General features: G+C 43.2%; 1 protein-coding gene across 15 annotated transcripts in view; it reads left to right on the top strand.

Moving 5' to 3' along the window:
- The window catches only part of LOC101600918 (transformation/transcription domain associated protein), a 114,606-nt gene that overhangs the window by 1,710 nt on the left and 95,717 nt on the right, over positions 1–17,179 (top strand). For all 15 annotated transcript variants that reach the window (XM_045143420.1, XM_045143422.1, XM_045143425.1 and 12 more), the window contains exons 2-12: positions 3,221–3,377; positions 3,779–3,828; positions 6,734–6,844; positions 9,730–9,834; positions 10,427–10,510; positions 11,591–11,647; positions 11,854–11,979; positions 12,835–12,912; positions 13,101–13,189; positions 14,164–14,260; positions 15,460–15,598. In XM_045143420.1, coding sequence (XP_044999355.1) covers positions 3,278–3,377; positions 3,779–3,828; positions 6,734–6,844; positions 9,730–9,834; positions 10,427–10,510; positions 11,591–11,647; positions 11,854–11,979; positions 12,835–12,912; positions 13,101–13,189; positions 14,164–14,260; positions 15,460–15,598 — 1,036 coding nt within the window. In that variant the 5' untranslated portion in view covers positions 3,221–3,277. The remainder of the gene's footprint in view (positions 1–3,220; positions 3,378–3,778; positions 3,829–6,733; positions 6,845–9,729; positions 9,835–10,426; positions 10,511–11,590; positions 11,648–11,853; positions 11,980–12,834; positions 12,913–13,100; positions 13,190–14,163; positions 14,261–15,459; positions 15,599–17,179) is intronic.

The following is a 17,179-nucleotide window of genomic DNA, read 5'->3' as shown; positions in this document are numbered from 1 at the left end:
TGAACTCACTGTGATCCTCTGCCTCTGGCAGTGCTGGGAACATACCCAGTCTGTGGGTGTATCTTTTGAAGGAAACCAAACCATGAAACCATTACCTCTCTATGCATAGTGAAATTAAGTAAAAGCAATTGCAACAGGTTGTATGTACCCTTGTGACAGGTCTTAAAGTAGAAAGCAAGTCTCCATCTTTGTGTCAGCTTGGAGCACCCGTTCACGCAGTGGAATCAACAGCCATTTCCAGCACACTGGGGTGCTTTTTGAAGCATTCATTTATTCACCCATGGAGCAGTTTTTTTTTTTTTTTTAAAGGCAGGGTTTCACTGTAGCCCAGGCTGACCTGGAACTCACTATGTAGCTCAGCATAGCCCTAAATTTGTGGTAATTCTCTTACCTCTGCTTCCTGAGTGCTGGGATTAACACCACTCTTGGCTTCATGAAGCTTTTTTTTTTTTCCCTCAAGGTAGGGTCTCACTCTAGCTCAGGCTGACCTGGAATTCACTATGTAGTCTCAGTGTGTCCTCAAACTCACAGCAACCCTCCTACCTCTATCTCCTGAGTGCTGGGATTAAAGGCATGCACCACCATGCCCAGCTCAATGAAGCATTGTTTTAAAAATTTTTTAAAAAAATTTTTATTTATTTATTTGAGAGCGACAGACACAGAGAGAAAGACAGATAGAGGGAGAGAGAGAATAGGCCCAGAGCTTCCAGCCTCTGCTAACGAACTCCAGATGCCTGCGCCCCCTTGTGCGTCTGGCTAATGTGGGACCTGGGGAACCGAGCCTCGAACCGGGGTCCTTAGGCTTCACAGGCAAGCGCTTAACCACTAAGCCATCTCTCCAGCCCTCCATGAAGCATTTTTGAGTATGGTTTGTGCCTCAGATGCAAAGCTTTTTGAGTCATTCATAATCTCTGGGGCAATGCTTGGGAGAGTGGTTATTTTTTAATTAATTAATAAATTTTATTTGAGGAGGGGAGAGGCAGAAAGAGAATGAGTGCACCTGGGCTTTCAGCCTCTGCAAATGAACTCCAGATGCTTGCACCACCTTGTGCATCAGGCTTACGAGGGTCCTGGGGAATCAAACTTGGGTCCTTTGGCTTTGCACCTTAACTGCTAAGCCATCTCTCTAGCCCCGGGAGTGGGTATTTTTAAAATATTTTTGTTTATTTTTATTTATTTATTTGAGAACGACAGAGAAAGAGGCAGAGAGAATGGGCGCGCCAGGGTTTCCAGCCACTGCAAACAAACTCCAGACGCTGGCGCCCCTTTGTGTATCTGGCTAACGTGGGTCCTGGGGAATCGAACCTCGAACTGGGATCCTTAGGCTTCACAGGCAAGCACTTAACTGCTAAGCCATCTCTCCAGCCTGAGAGTGGTATTTTCAGTTTGTTTTTCAGTGCTGGGGATGTCGTAGTACTTGAGCTACATCCTAAGCTCTAAGAATGGTTTGTATGTGTGTGTGTGTATATATATATATATATATATATATATATATATATATATATAAAATTTAATCCAGGCGTGGTGGCGCATGCCTTTAATCCCAGCACTCAGGAGGCAGAGGTAGGATTGCCATGAGTTTGAGGCCATCCGCACACACATTTTAAAGTACCTGTTTGTGAGCAGAGAGAGACAAAGAAAGAAAAGGTGGAAGAGAGGGAGAATGTGGATGTACCTGGCCCTTGAGCTGCTGCAAAGAAACTCCAGATACATATGCCACTTTGTGCATCTGGCTTTACATGAGTAAATTGAACCTGGGTCTTCAGACTGTGGGCAAGTGCGTTAACTAACTGCTGAGCCTTTTAGCCTCTTTTCTACAACAGTTAGGGAGAAAAGGGAATGAGACTTTATGATGAAATTCAACTTTCAGCATTTATAAAAGTGTTTTTAAAAAGTATTTTATTTATTTATTTGAGAGACAGAGAGGCAGATGGAATGAGGGAAAGAATGGGTGCTCCTGGGCCTCCAGCCATTGCAAATAAACTCCAGGTGCATGTGCCATCTTGTGCATCTGGCTTACATGGGTCCTGGGGAATTGAACCTGGGTCCTTTGGCTTTGCATGGAAATGCCTTTACCACTAAGCCTTCTCTACAGTCCCTAAATGTTTATGTAGCCTAGGCAAGCCTTGAACTCAGTACTTCTACCTTAGCCTCCCGAGTGCTGGGATTAAAGGCCTGAGCTACCACTCTGTGAATTTCAGGCCAGCCTGAGACTACATAGTGAATTCCAGGTCTGCCAGGGCTAGAGTGAGACCTTGCCTTGAAAAAGAAAAACAAAAGGGCTGGAGAGATGGCTCAGGGTTTGAGGCACTTGCCTATAAAGCCTAATGATGTGAGTTTGATTCCCCAGTACCCATGTAAAGCCAGGTGCATAAAGTGACGTATATAACTGGAGTTTGTTTGCAGCTGCTGGAGTCCCTAGTTCACCCATTCTCTTTGTCTTTCTTCTCTCTTTCTGCTTGCAAATAAATAAATAAATACAATCTTAATAGCAAGAAACAAAAAAGAAACACCAAAAAAAGTTCATTGTTGGGCATAGTGGTGCATGCCTTTAATCCGAGCACTAGGGAGGCAAAGGTAGGAGGATTGCTGTGAGGCCCTACCTTGAAATCCCTCCCCCCACACAAAAAAAGATTTTACTGGATGAAGCTATTCTCATGTCTGTGACTCCCTTGCTGGCTACTGCAAAACTGAGCAGCTATGACAGAGACTACAGAGCCACAAACAAAAATACTTGCTGTTTGCTTTATTTATTTATTTAGCTTTGGGTTTTCAAGTTAGAGTTTTGTTCTAGCCCAGGCTGACCTGGAATTCACTATGTAGTATCAGGGTGGCCTCGAACTCATGGCAGTCGTCCTACCTCAGCCTTCCCAATGCTGGGCTTAAAGGTGTGCACCACCACGCCCGGCTCTGTTTGCTTCTTTACAGAACGTCATCATCAGTTACTGGCTTGGAGAAACACACACTGTAGGAAAGGAAAGCTTTCATGTTGAAAAGTCAACATGGGTTCATTTGAGTAATTCATGAGTAAACTTTATATGCCAACAGATGAAACCTAGAGGGAATCGTGTACACTTCTAGATTACTAGGAAAAGTAGTGAGAAGAGAAAGATTTATATGATCTGAAGAGAAACCAGAGTTTCAAAAAGATTTTTGATACAACTACAGAGGTTTTGAGCCTGTGACCTTGTACACTGCAAGTAAATGTTTCTTTTTGTAGGCTGGGTGAGCTCATGGACCTGATACTTTTCTTCTGAGAAATAAATCAGCTCAAAACATGGCATTTGTTGCAACCCAAGGGGCCACAGTGGTTGACCAAACCACTCTTATGAAAAAGTACCTTCAGTTTGTGGCAGCTCTCACCGATGTCAATACACGTGAGTTGACTCTCTCACTGAGACATGTATCTGTGTGGCTTATCCATCTCAGGTCACAGGACGGGTGTATTGAAACCAGTAGTAACATTAACTGTTACCCCTGTTTTCCTAGTGGAGAGGCAAAGTGATGAGCAATACTTGCTGGAGCCCCAAAGAGGCACATGTTTGTGTGAGTGTATATGTGTGTTTGAGAGAGAGATCACTGTTTGTGCACATGTGTGTCTGGGAGTATGGATGACTGTGACATATTGTAGGGACCTAGCTAGCTATGTGCCTTCTGTTGGGCTATGACAGTCAAACTGATAAGATCTGATTGCTTCTCTTAAATTAAATCTAGTAATTGTTAGGATTATCCTTCACATAACTCAGTCATCTGATGGTTTGTTTTTTGCCATTTACAGCTGATGAAACAAAGTTAAAAATGATGCAAGAAGTGAGTGAAAATTTTGAGGTAGGAACTTCATATTTTGTAATTTTTGTTTATATGTGTTTTCCTATTGCTGCTGCAAACTATTCTTTATAATAAAAAACAAAACTTTTTTTTAATATATATATTTTTAAATTTATTTATTTGAGAGTGACAGACACAGAGAGAAAGACAGATAGAGGGAGAGAGAGAGAGAATGGGCGCGCCAGGGCTTCCAGCCTCTGCAAACGAACTCCAGACACGTGCGCCCCCTTGTGCATCTGGCTAACGTGGGACCTGGTGAGCCGAGCCTCGAACTGGGGTCCTTAGGCTTCACAGGCAAGTGCTTAACCGCTAAGCCATCTCTCCAGCCCCAAAACAAAACTATTTGAGCCAGGCGTGGTGGCGCACGCCTTTAATCCCAGCACTCAGAGGCAGAAGTAGGAGGATCACTGTGAGTTCAAGGCCACCCTGAGACTACAGAGTGAATTCCAGGTCAGCTTGGGCTAGAGTGAAAACCTGTCTTGGGGAAAACAAAGCAAAGCAAAACAAAACAAGAAAAAAAAAAACCTTGGGCTGGAGAGATGGCTTAGCGGTTAAGCGTTTGCCTCTGAAGCCTAAGGACCCGGGTTGTAAGCTTGATTCCCTGGGGGCGCATGCATCTGGAGTTCGTTTGCAGTGGCTGGAAGCCTTGGCACGCCCATATTCTCTCTCTCTCTGCCTCTTTCTCTGTCTGTAGCTCTCAAATAAATGAATAAAAATTTAAAAATTAAAAAAAACAAACCCTATTTGAGCAGACAGAAAAGAGGGAGGGAGAGTGTGCGTGGGCCTCTTGCCTCTACAAACTCCAGATGGACGCACCACTTAGTACATCTGGCTTTACATGGGTGCTGGGGAACTGAATCTATGATGGCAAGGTTCGCAAGCCAGCACCCTTAACTGCTTAGCCATCTTCCGTTCCTTCCTTTTTTTTTTTGTTTTACACTAACTTGGAAGTTATTGGTAAGAAAGCTAAGTGTGGTACCTGCTGGAACATCAGCAAGCAGGAAGCTTGAGGCAGGAGGATCAGCTCAAGTTCAAGGGTAGTTTGGGGTACAGTGTGAAACCATTAATGTAACTGATTTTTTGTTTGTTTTTTCTCACTTGCTCTAGCCCAGGTTGACCTGGAATTCACTATGTAGTCTCAGGGTGACTTCCAACTCATGGCAGTCCTCCTAATTCTGCCTTCTGAGTTCTGGGTTTAAAGGCATAAGCCACGATGCTTGGTAGAGAAAGAAAGAAAATGGATGTACTAGGGACTCCAGCCACTGCAGATGAACTCCAGATGCATGTGCCACCTTATGCCCTTATGCATCTGACTTACATGGGTACTGGGGAATGGAACCTAGGTCCTTAGGCTTTACACACTAGTGCCTTAACTGCTAAGCTATCTCTCCAGCCCTGTGTTTCATTTCGTGTCTTTTCTTTTTCTTTTTCTTGTTTTTAATTTTGAGGTAGGATCTTGCTTTAGCCCAGTCTGACCTGGAATTCACTATGTAGTCTCAGGGTGGCCTTGAACTCATGGTGATCCTCCTACCTCTGCCTCCCGAGTGGCAGGGAGAAGCTGCAAGAGCAAGCTGGATCTGAACATCCAAGTAGGTCCAAGGTCTGCCTCCAGCAAGGCTCCCCCTTCCAAGGGCTCCATGAGCTGGGGTCTAAGTAGGAATCTTACAAACACTTGAGGCTGTGAGGGACATTCACGCCCACTACAACCACTGCAATTCCTATTACTGTAGTCCTCCTGTTGTGCAGAAGCACACCAGAGCTCCTTGCTGCTGTGTAAGAACCTAGTTCCCATTGGTCAGCCTTGTCCTGTCCCTCTTGTCCCCTTCTTCCCTTCCTCTTGCTCAGCTTCAGTGAAATCAGCCATTATAGGCTCCATGTATATGTGAGTGGCTCATGCAGTACTTGTCTTGTGTGCCTAGTTCATTTCATTTGACATAATGATCTCCTTTTTTTCCCCCCAAGGTGGGGTTTCACTGTAGTCTCAGGGTGGCCTTGAACTCACAGCAGTCCTCCTAAGTGCTGGGATTAAAGGCGTGCACCATCACGCCCGGCTGACATAGTGATCTCTTTTTTGTTTTTTTGGTTTTTTCGAGGTAGGGTCTCACTCTAGCTCAGGCTGACCTGGAATTCACTATGGAGTCTCAGGGTGGCCTTGAACTCACAGCAGTCCTCCTTCCTCTGCCTCCCAAGGGCTGGGATTAAAGGCATGCGCCACCATGCCTGGCTTGACATGGTGATCTCTTGTCCATCCACATTTTCCCAGATATTAGAGTCTCATTCATCTTAGGGGCTGAGCAGTATTCCATTGTGCATGTGTACCACACTGCTCTTACTATCTGTTAGTTGATGGGCACTTGATGATTGGGGTTTTCATTTCTTAGCCATTGTGAGCTGTGCTGCAGTGGACCTGGAATGAAAGCATTGACATTGCTGATTTTGTACTTGAGGTGCTGGGACTTGAACCCAGCACCTCATTCCTGTGAGGTAAATGCTCAATGCTGAGCTAAATGTGGAGATTACCATGTCCAGTCTTTCATTTCTCTTGAGTTGGGTTTCAGAAATAACAGTCTAAATGTAAATGATATATCACAAAAGCATATAAATATATTTGGAATTATTCCTGACTGAAAGTATATTTTTAAGTTTTATTTACTTATTTGAGAGAGAGAGAGAGTGAGAATGGACATGCAAGGTCCTCTAGCCACTGCAAACAAACTCTAGACACATGTGCCACTTTGGACATCTGGCTTACGTGGGTCCTGGGGAATGGAACTTGGGTCCTTTGGTTTTGCAGGCAAGCTCCTTAACTGCTAAGCCATCTCTCCAGCCCATATTTTGTTTTTCATTATGAATGTAATGTGATTTTGAAGTGTGAGTGTATATTCTTTTATTTTTACCCAATCAGAATGTAACCTCATCGCCTCAATATTCTACATTCCTGGAACATATCATCCCTCGGTTTCTCACCTTTCTCCAAGATGGAGAAGTTCAGTTCCTTCAGGAGAAGCCAGCCCAGGTACTCTGTTCTTAAGAAACAGTTGGAGGAAATGTTGTGCTGTGATTGGAGTACTAGCATTTAGGACTAAAACAATTTAGTAAATTTGTCATTCTACTGAAGAAAGAAGGTGGTTTTGTCATTTCAGGGTTACTATTAAAGGCCATTGTCACCTCTGTCTTGGCTTTGTTTTGTCTAGGTGATCTCTGTAAATAAAACTGTTTAGTTGCCAACTGGAGATACATATACAAACACCTTATAGATGAATTCAAATGTGCACCAAGAGAAAACCAGCTGGAGAGAAGGTTTAGCAGTTAAGGCATTTGCCTGCAGAGCCTAAGGACCCATGTTAGACTCTCCAGAACCCATGTAAACCAGACACACAAGGTGACGCAAGTGCAGGGGTGCACATGTGCATTAGGTGGCACATACGTCTGGAATTCAATTGCAGTGACTTGAGGCCCTGGCACACCCATTCTCTCTCTCTCCCTCTTTCTCTGTCAAATAAATATATTAAAAAAGAAAAAAAAAGAATAATAGTCAATGATACCATGTCTGATACCAACTGCTGGCTAACCTGGAATTCACTATGTAGTCTCAGGATGGCCTTGAACTCATAGCAATCCTCCTACCCCTGCCTCTTGAGTGCTGGGATTAAAGGTGTGTGCCATCATGCCTGGCTATTTTGTTTTTAAGTTTTCATTTTTATTCATTTATAAAGAGAGGGAGAGAGAGAGATTGAGAGATAGAATGGGCATGCCAGGGTGTCCAGCCAGTGCAAACAAACTCCAAATGCATATGCCACCTTGTGCATCTGTCTTATGTGGGATCTGGAAAATTGAACCTAGGTCCTTAGGCTTCATAGGCAAGTGCCTTAACTGCTAAGCCATCTCTCTAGCCCTCCTGGCTAGTTTTATCTACTCATTTCTACGTCCCACACTTTCCTCATCTTGATTTTATTTTTTCAAGTAGTCTCACTTTAGTCCAGGCAGACCTGGAAATCACTCCTGTTTTTACTATTTATTTATTTAATTTGTTTATTTTTTGGTGTTTCAAGGTAGGGTCTCGCTTTAGCCTAGGCTGACCTAGAATTCACTGTGTAGTCTTAGGGTGGCCTTGAACTCATGGTGATCCTCCTGCCTCTGCCTCCCGAGTACTGGGATTAAAGGCGTGCGCCACCATGTCCAGCTCCTGTTTTTATTTTAATTCGTTTTTTCTTTTCTTTCTTTTTCTTTCTTTCTTTCTTTCTTTCTTTCTTTCTTTCTTTCTTTCTTTCTTTCTTTTTTTTTTTTTTTTGACTTTTGAGGTGTAGGGTCTTGCTCTAACCCATGCTGATCTGGAATTAGTCTCAAGGTAGGCCTCAAGCTCACAGTGATCTTCCTACCTCAGCTTCCTAAGTGCTGGGGTTAAAAGCATGCCTCTGTTAGCTTTAAAAAAATATTTTATTTAGCTGGGCTTGGTGGCGTACACCTTTAATCCCAACACTTAGGAGGCAGAGATAGGAGGATCGCTGTGAGTTTAAGGCCACTCTGAGAATACATAGTGAATTCCAGGTCAGCCTGAGCCAGAGTGAGACCTTACTTCGAAAAACAAAAAAAATTTATTTATTTATTTGTAAGCAAAGAGAAATAGAGAATAGGTGTATCAGGGCCTCTAGCCTCTACAAACAAGCCCTAGATTCATGTGCCACTTTGTGCATCCAGCTTTACATGGGTACTGGGAAATCAAACCTTGGTCATTAAGCTCTATATAGGCAAGAGCCCTAATCACTGAGCCATCTCTCTATATCATTTTTTAAAATATTTTTTAAACTTTTTATTTATTTGAGAGAGAGAAAGAGGCAGAGAAAGGGGAAAGAAGAGGAGAGAGAGTGGATGCTCCAGGGCATATAGCCATTGAAAATGAAGTCTATACACAAGCACCACCTTGTGCATCTGGCTTATGTGAGACCTGGGGAATTCAACCTGGGTCCTTTGGCTTTGCTGCCAAGTGCCTTAACTGCTAAGCCATCTCCCAGCTCCCATGGTTTTTCTTTTTTCTTTCTTTCCTTTTTTTTTTTTTCAAGGTAGGGTCTTGATTTATGTATTCTCAGGGATTAAAGGCATGCACCAACGATGCCCAGCCTCCATGTTTTCTTTTAAATGCAGTACCACAATGCCATTTCTTAAATAACTATATCAGCTTATATCTCTTAAAAAGAATGTTGGGAAAAAAAATGTCATACCAGTGAAAGTTCATTGTTACCTGAAGCTTTTGTTTTGTTTGTTTTTCGAGGTAGGGTTTCACTGTAGCTCAGGCTGATCTAGAATTCACTATGTAGTCTCAGGGTAGCCTTGAACTCACAGCAATCCTCCTTCCTCTGCCTCCCAAGTACCATGCCCAGCACCTGAAGCTTTTATATTATGCCAATTAAAGCGTTTACAGATTAGACTTGCCTTTCCTTTCATCTTCTAGACAGAATCCTGGAAGATTAGCATAGTTTATCATGTCACTGATCCTTAGGCCCAAGGCAACAGGAGACTGTATTGTTGAGCTAAGCAGAGATTATCAATGATGATCTCACATTATTTAAATCATTTTGTGTTTTCTCTTTCCCTTTAAATTTTGTTTTTTGTCCTTAACTTAATCTATTTGCACACTTGTGTCCTTCTACTAAAAATACTGTTAAGTTGAAAAGGGGAAAACTTAGTTTCATTGATTTGGTACAAAGCTATGGATATATTGAAAATAACTTCAGCACATATTGTGGGTTATATTTGAATAATTCATAGGCCTGTTTCTAAACTTACATCTGTTGTGTGTGGTGTTTACCAAGGCTAGGTTCTGACATTTGGACACATGGAGAATGTGAGACAATTTGGAATTCTTAGTTGTATTTTTTCTTTACATTTCTGTTTTTCTTGCAGCAATTGCGGAAGCTAGTCCTTGAAATAATTCATAGAATACCAACCAATGAACACCTTCGTCCTCATACAAAAAATGTTTTGTCTGTGATGTTTCGCTTTTTAGAGGTAACCTTTGAGCATCCTCATTTTATATAGCCATTGTCATAATATTTAATGATTTTTTTTTTCAAGATAGGATTTCACTCTAGTCCAGGCTGACCTGGAATTCACTATGTAGTCTCAGGGTGGCCTTGAACTCACAGTGATCCTCCTACCTCTGTTTCTTGAGTGCTGGGATTAAAGGCGTGTGCCACCATTCCTGGCTTTAATGGCTTTTATATTGAACTGATAGTCTCCCACACAGAAAAAAAAATGAGATTTTGGAGCTGTTCATTTCAGGTTTTCGAATTTTGCATTAAGGATGTTCAGTAAGCCATATCAGTTTAGCCAAGAGGTTATTAATACATGGCGTGACTTGCCATAGATGTCATATATTCCAGTCCATCTGTCTCACAGAGCTGGTTGGCTGCCTGTCAAGTGGTCTGAAGAGCATGGCTTCCTGTGTGGGATTACTGAGTTTTGGGGCTTATGAGTTTTCAGCAAATATGATTTGGCTGGTGGAGGGTGTATTTCAAGACAGTGGTTGAAAAATTAGTCTTTAATTTTGAGACTAAAATGTTTTCAGAGGTATAACATTTTTAATGCTTTTTTTTTAAAGACGGAAAATGAAGAAAATGTTCTTATTTGTCTAAGAATAATTATTGAGCTACACAAACAGTTCAGGCCACCAATCACACAAGAGGTAAGTTGCTTTTGTTTATACAATTTATGACGTGTCAGTGAGTTACTTCTGCTGGGTAAAAGGTAGCTGCTTTAAAGTTGACATCATGAAAGTCCTGCTGTTAATGTAAAACATAGCTGAAGTTGGGGGAATTCTTTAAATTCACCAGTGACCTTTTTTTGGTTTTGTTTTGACCAGTGACTTTAAAAACATACATATAGACCAATATTATACTGAATTTGTTCGATAGTTGAAACATTTAGCTAATGTTACTGGACAGTCCATCTAGACTCTTACAGTGTTTGCATTTGTAGTGGGCCAGAGGGCTCCAGTGCTTTTGTGTTGGGTGATGGCTCAGGTGGGGGTCAGCTGAGTGATGCTGGTGAGCCTGTGGCCTCTTGGAGTCAGTTCTCTGGTACTTGTCTGCATAGTAAGCAGTTAGTGTTGATCAGAATAAAGAGAGCATGTAAATGACTTGAGAATCAAAGCATCAAGCCACAAGACAGAGCTGTGACCATCTTTGGCAATGCGTAGGAGCGAGGTGATTTCTCTCTCCTTGTGTTCATTATCCCCATGATGGTGATACGACCGATCGTAGTCACGCCACAGTCCTTTCCCCCGCAGTGCATGTCAGCATTTCCCCATCATAAAATAAAGTTTCTTAAAAATGTTTTGTTTTTACTTACTTGAAAGAGAGAGAGAGAATGGGTGTGCCAGGGCTTCCAGCCATTGCAAACGAACTCCAGATGCCTGTGCCACCTTGTATCTGGCTTATGTGGGTCCTGGGGAATCGAACCTGGGTCCTTTGGCTTTGCAAGCAGGGGCCTTAACCACTAAGCCAACTCTTCAGCCCTAAATAAGATTTTTTTTTTTTTTTTTTTTTGGTTGGTTGGTTATTTGTTTTTCGAGGTAGGGTCTCAGTCTAGTCCAGGCTGAGCTGGAATTCACTCTGTAGTCTCAGGGTGGCCTTGAACTCATGGTGATCATCCTACCTCACAAGTGCTGGGATTAAAAGTGTGCACCACCATGTCTAAAACAAAGCTTTTTACTACAAACATTGTCTGTGTGTAAATATGTTCTTACAATAAGTGTCTCTTTTAGATTCATCATTTTTTGGATTTTGTGAAACAGATTTACAAGGAGCTTCCAAAAGTAGTGGTATGTTCTAACTATAGTTTGAATTAATTACCCATTATTATTATGTATTATTAGCTATATTGTCTATTAGTGTTTCCTATCCCCAAGGGAACTGAGAACAGTTTGGTTGAAGAGGTTATTGGGAGGTGTGTGCTAATTTCAGAATGGGAGTATCGAACATAAGCAGGCATACTGTGAATTGGACACGTTGTTCTTTTTGTGTGTAGAACCGCTACTTTGAGAACCCTCAGGTGATCCCCGAGAACACAGTGCCCCCCCCAGAAGTGGTTGGTATGATCACAACAATTGCTGTGAAAGTCAATCCCGAGCGCGAGGACAGTGAGACTCGAACGGTGGGTGTTTCCCTCATTTACTGTTCTTTACTGACCTCTGCCTCCTGAGTGGTGGGAGCAAAGGCATGCACCACCACGCCTGGCCTTAGGTTTTCTGAGTTTAGAAAGGTTCATGAACCTTTGCTCAAAACTCCTATAATCTATAAATCTTGTGGGATTTGTGAAGGCTGGTACCGTCCTCAGGAAATGTGTCATATCCTGGTGTCTGTTGTAGGGACACATATTTATCCTGTATTCTGACTTCCTAGAAGTGAGTTAAAAATGCTTTATAAGGGTTGGAGAGATGGCTCAGTGGTTAAGGAGTTTGCCTGCAAAGACTATCAGATGGGTTTCACTCCCCAGTACCCATGTAAAGCCACATGTACAAAGTGGCATATGCATCTGGAGTTTGTTTGCAGTGGCTGGTGCACTCATTCTCTTTCTGCTTGCAAATAAATAAATAAAAATATTAAAAAATAATGCTTTATTTTTCCCAGGGGTGGTGGTACACACTTTAATCCCAGTACTCAGGAGGCAGAGATAGCTGTGAGTATATAGTGAATCCTAGATCAGCCTGGGTTAGAGTGAGGCTTCCTTGAAAGCCAAAGCAAAACAACACAAACACCACAAAACAAAGAAAGAATGCTTTATTGGTCTTCTTGACACAGGATGTTTCAGCTTATGCTGGATTGGATGGTCAGGATGTCTTTTTTCTTTTTTATCCAGGTAGGGTCTCACTGTAGCCCAGGTAAATTTGGAATTCACTATGTAGGCTATGTCAGTGTGTCTATCCATTGTGGTGATGTTTAGGAAACCGGCTGGGGCTCTTTAAATGCCACAGAAATAACCACAGTCATGTCTTTCTGAAACTTGCAGCACTCCATCATTCCAAGAGGATCACTTTCGCTCAAAGTGTTGGCAGAATTACCCATTATTGTTGTATTGATGTACCAGGTATGTCCACCGCTTGTTAGTTCTGGGTGGGGTGTTGGCTTTTCGTGAGAGAAAGTTCTGTGTGGTTCCTGAAGGAAACAGGGTGCACTTGAAGCACGCCAGTGCACAGTGAGTCCCGCAGTGTTTCTGCTGTACCTGTTGTGTTTCAGCCCATTGTCAAAGCGTGAAACCACTGTGCTTCCTTCTAGTTGTACAAACTGAACATCCACAACGTTGTTGCGGAGTTCGTGCCCTTGATCATGAATACGATTGCAATCCAGGTATCTGCACAAGCCAGGTGAGAGTTCTTTGGATAGTGGCATTGTCAACTGCTACAGTTCTTTTCAACTGACAATAAATACACTGGCTCTCATCCTTAAGACGAGAGGGGGCTGGAGAAATGGCTTAGTGGTTAAAGTGCTTGCCTGTGAAGCCTAAAGACCCAGGTTCAATTCCCCAGTACCCACATAAGCCATATGCACAAGGTGGTGTATGCATTTGGAGTTCGTTGGCAGTGGCTAGAGACCCTGGCATACCCATTCTCTCTCTCTCTTTCTCTCTCTCTCAAATAAATAAAATATTTAAAAATTCAGATTTAGGAACATGTGCATTTTAGTAAAATCAAATGCATTTTGACTTTTTAATACTCGTTGCTGTTACTTTAGGTCTTTCTATGGAAGATAGGTCATAATGAGTTGGTTTCGGTTAGGTGGTGTGTTGAGAAGTTTTGCTTGCTCTGGGCATTACTGATTTCACAATAGTGGTAGCCAAGCCTCTCACCTGCAGGCATTTGTTCTGGCTGTTCTTTCAGAAAGACTGCTAGAGCGTTCTTCACGTCCTGTGTCTCGTCCTCTGTCCGAGAAGTGGGCCAGCTGTGTCCGTACTGCTGCCATTCCTCTTAGAGCTTCAGTGACTCTCTCCTGACTTGGGCCTATCTGCCTGAGTCATCTCTAACAACCCCCAGGCTCAGCACTGGGCCTCTGCCTAGCACATAGGTGCCCTTCTATTCTCTGTGTCGGACTGTGGATCAGTCTAGGGTGGTTATGTGGAATCAACCGAATGACTGATGTGGGACAGTTTGGTTTGGGCCTTTCGCTCTTCTTTTATGTTAGTTGAAATGGCATAAGACTCTGGATGCATTTATGTGTTGCTGTGTTTGTCAGGTCTGTGAGGAAATAGACTTCAGGGTTTAGCAGCTGTCATAGGCATTTAATTTTAACCTCACCTAAAGCGTGAGAGCTAATATTGTTAATTTCCTTTCATCCCCCACAGGCAGCATAAGCTTTACAACAAGGAGCTGTATGCGGACTTCATTGCTGCACAGATTAAAACTCTGTCATTTTTAGCCTATATCATCAGAATTTACCAGGTAAGTTTGCTGATTTTGGTTTTGGTCTGTTTTACATACAATAAAATTTACCTTCTATGAGTGTACACCTCTTTGAATTGACAGTGGCTTTCAGCTAATAACTACTGACACAGGAACATGCAAGACATTGCCATCACCCTCGACATTTGTTCATGGACATTTCTAGTCAATTTCTCCCTTGTATCTCCCATTCCCTGACAAACCTTTGTTCTGTAAATGGAAGCAACTGTACAGTCTTGTAGTTTGTGGAGTCTGACAGGAATGCTGAGTCACCCATCAGGAATGAAATACTTGGCAGTATTTATTCTACTTTTTTGTTGTTTTTTTTTTTTTTTTTTGGTAGGGTCTCATTGTAGCCCATGTTGGTATGTAATTCACTATGTTGTCTCAGGGTGGCCTTGAACTCATGGCGCTGTTCCTACTTCTGCTTCTTGAGGGCTGGAATAAAGGCCTGTGCCAACTTTACCTCCAAAAGACCCTCGCCCAGGCACTATCACTTTGGGTGTTAGCACATTATTGTGTAAATTTATAGAATGGTTGGCACATTTCAGGTCCTAGCAGCAGAATTCCATTGTATGTATGCTTTACTATGATGCTATCTGTTTTCCAGTGGGTGGACATTGGGCTGTTCCTTTTTTTTTTTTTTTCTGAGGGAGGGTCTTGCTCTAGCCCAGGCTGACCTGAAATTCATTATGGAGTCTCAGGGTGGCCTCGAACTCACAGCAGTCCTCCTACCTCTGCCTCCCGAGTGCTGGGCTTAAAGGTGTGCACCACCACGCCCGGCTCTATTCCTTTTTTTTTTTCTTTTGCTTATTTAAATAGCTTTATTATGACGTAAGCATTAGCGTCATCACTGTTGTTGCTCACAACTTGCACTAATGGGACAATTTAAGTAGAGTTTACTTGCTAAACACTTGTTAGTATTTATTTACCTTCCAGTAAGGAATTGATGCATACTTACTGTTGAGATTTGTAAACAGTTAGGAAAAGGTAATGACCGTATCCTATACCCCCTGTAAGTAGATGGCTGTAAATGTGGCCTTGCTTTATCCCGAATGTCAGTTCAAGCTTGTGTCGGGCTCATCCATGTGTGCGCATCACAGCCTCTTTGGACATTACATGTTTGGTAGCCCTGTTCCCCTTGGGGAGAAGTGGGCTTTTCTCATCCCCAGTGCGTAACTGCCTCATTGTTGTGACAGGAGCTGGTGACCAAGTACTCTCAGCAGATGGTCAAAGGCATGCTGCAGCTCCTTTCGAATTGTCCAGCGGAGACCGCACACCTCAGGAAGGAGCTTCTGATAGCTGCAAAGCACATCCTCACCACCGAGCTGAGGAACCGTAAGGCCGCCTTTCCTTTGGAGGCTGAGGGCCCGGGGGTGGAGCTGCTGCCGTCTTTGTGGCTGGAGCTCAGTGATGGGGCAGGCTTTGTGGTGTGTCTTAGTATTTTTCTTACTTTGACTGCAAAATTACAAATAGGGTCTCATAGTAGTCCAGCTGACCTGGAATTCACTGTGTAGTCTCAGGGTGGCTTTGAACTCACGGTGATCCTCCTCTCCTATCTCTGCATCCTGAGTGCTGGGTTTAAAGGCGTGTGCCACCACGCCTGGCTTTCTTTTTGTTTTTTGAGGAAGGGTTTCACTGTAGCCCAGGCTGACCTGAAATTCACTATGTAGTCTCAGGGTAGCCTTGAACTCACAGCGATCCTCCTACCTCTTCCTCTCAAGTGCTGGGATTAAAGGTGTGTGCCACTATGCCCGGTGAGTATGCTTTTTCTATCAATAATATTGATAAGTGTTAAAGATTTAAGATACTTAACACATTCAAAATTTTAGGTTCAAGCTGCATCCCACTTACTTAGTGAAGATCACTAAAGGTTTATTGATTGGCTTAATGAGTGAATGAGCTATGCCTCAAGTACCATTCTGAGTGCATTTCTAGGTCTGCCGTCAGAGTAGGCAGGGTTTGGAACTTCCTGTGGAGCTGTAGGTGGCAGGAGGTTCCACTTGTGGCCATGTGGTTCTCACGCTTCTCACATCGCCTTGTTCGTCCCTGCACAGGCCAGCCTTCTGTGGGTCAGAGAGCCGATGCCAGTCTATTAACAGCAGCTCGAGCTCACCAAAACTGCGGCTTGCCCAGCTGCTCTCCTCTGGTTTTAGCCTTAGATTGTTGAATGCAGTGTTTACAGACTGCCTTTCTTTTTGGGTGTATGTGTGGGGGCTCTTTAATAATTGGCTTATAATTAAAAAAAAATTTTTTTCCAGGCGAGGTGGCACACACCTTTAGTCCCAACACTTGGGAGGCTGGTAGGAGGATCGCCATGAGTTCGAGGCCACCCTGAGACTACCTAGTGAATTCCAGATCAGCCTGGGCTAGAGTGAGACCCTACCTCCAAAAATTTTTTAAAAAGCCAGGCATGGTGGTGCACGCCTTTAATCCCAGCACTTGGGAGGCAGAGTTAGGAGGATTGCCATGAGTTCAAGGCCACCCTGAGACTACATTGTTCATTCCAGGTCAGCCTGGGCCAGAGTAAAACCCTGCCTCGGAAAAAAATAATGTTTATTTGCGAGAATAAGAGACAAAAGGAGATAAAGAGAGAATAGGCACATCAAGGCCTCTAGCTGCTGCAAACAAACTCCAGACACGTGCCACCTTGGGCTTATATGGGTTCTGGGGAATCAAACCTGGGTCCTGTGGCTTTGTAAGCAAGTTCCATAATCGCTAAACCATCTCTCCAGCTCTTATTTATTTGAGAGAGGGAGAGAGAGAGAAAGAGAATGGGTGCGCTGGGCCCTCTAGCCACTGCAGATGAACTCCAGACATGTGCCACCTTGTGCATCTGGTTTACGTGGGTATTATTGGGAAATCGATCCTGGGTCCTTAGGCTTCACAGGCAAGTGCCTTAACCACTAAGCCATCTCT

The sequence above is a fragment of the Jaculus jaculus genome, chromosome 2, assembly GCF_020740685.1.
Source record: "Jaculus jaculus isolate mJacJac1 chromosome 2, mJacJac1.mat.Y.cur, whole genome shotgun sequence".
NCBI classification, from domain to species: domain Eukaryota; kingdom Metazoa; phylum Chordata; class Mammalia; order Rodentia; family Dipodidae; genus Jaculus; species Jaculus jaculus.
The sequence above is the reverse complement of the archived record's forward strand: the minus strand, read 5'-3'. Positions and strand labels throughout refer to the sequence as shown.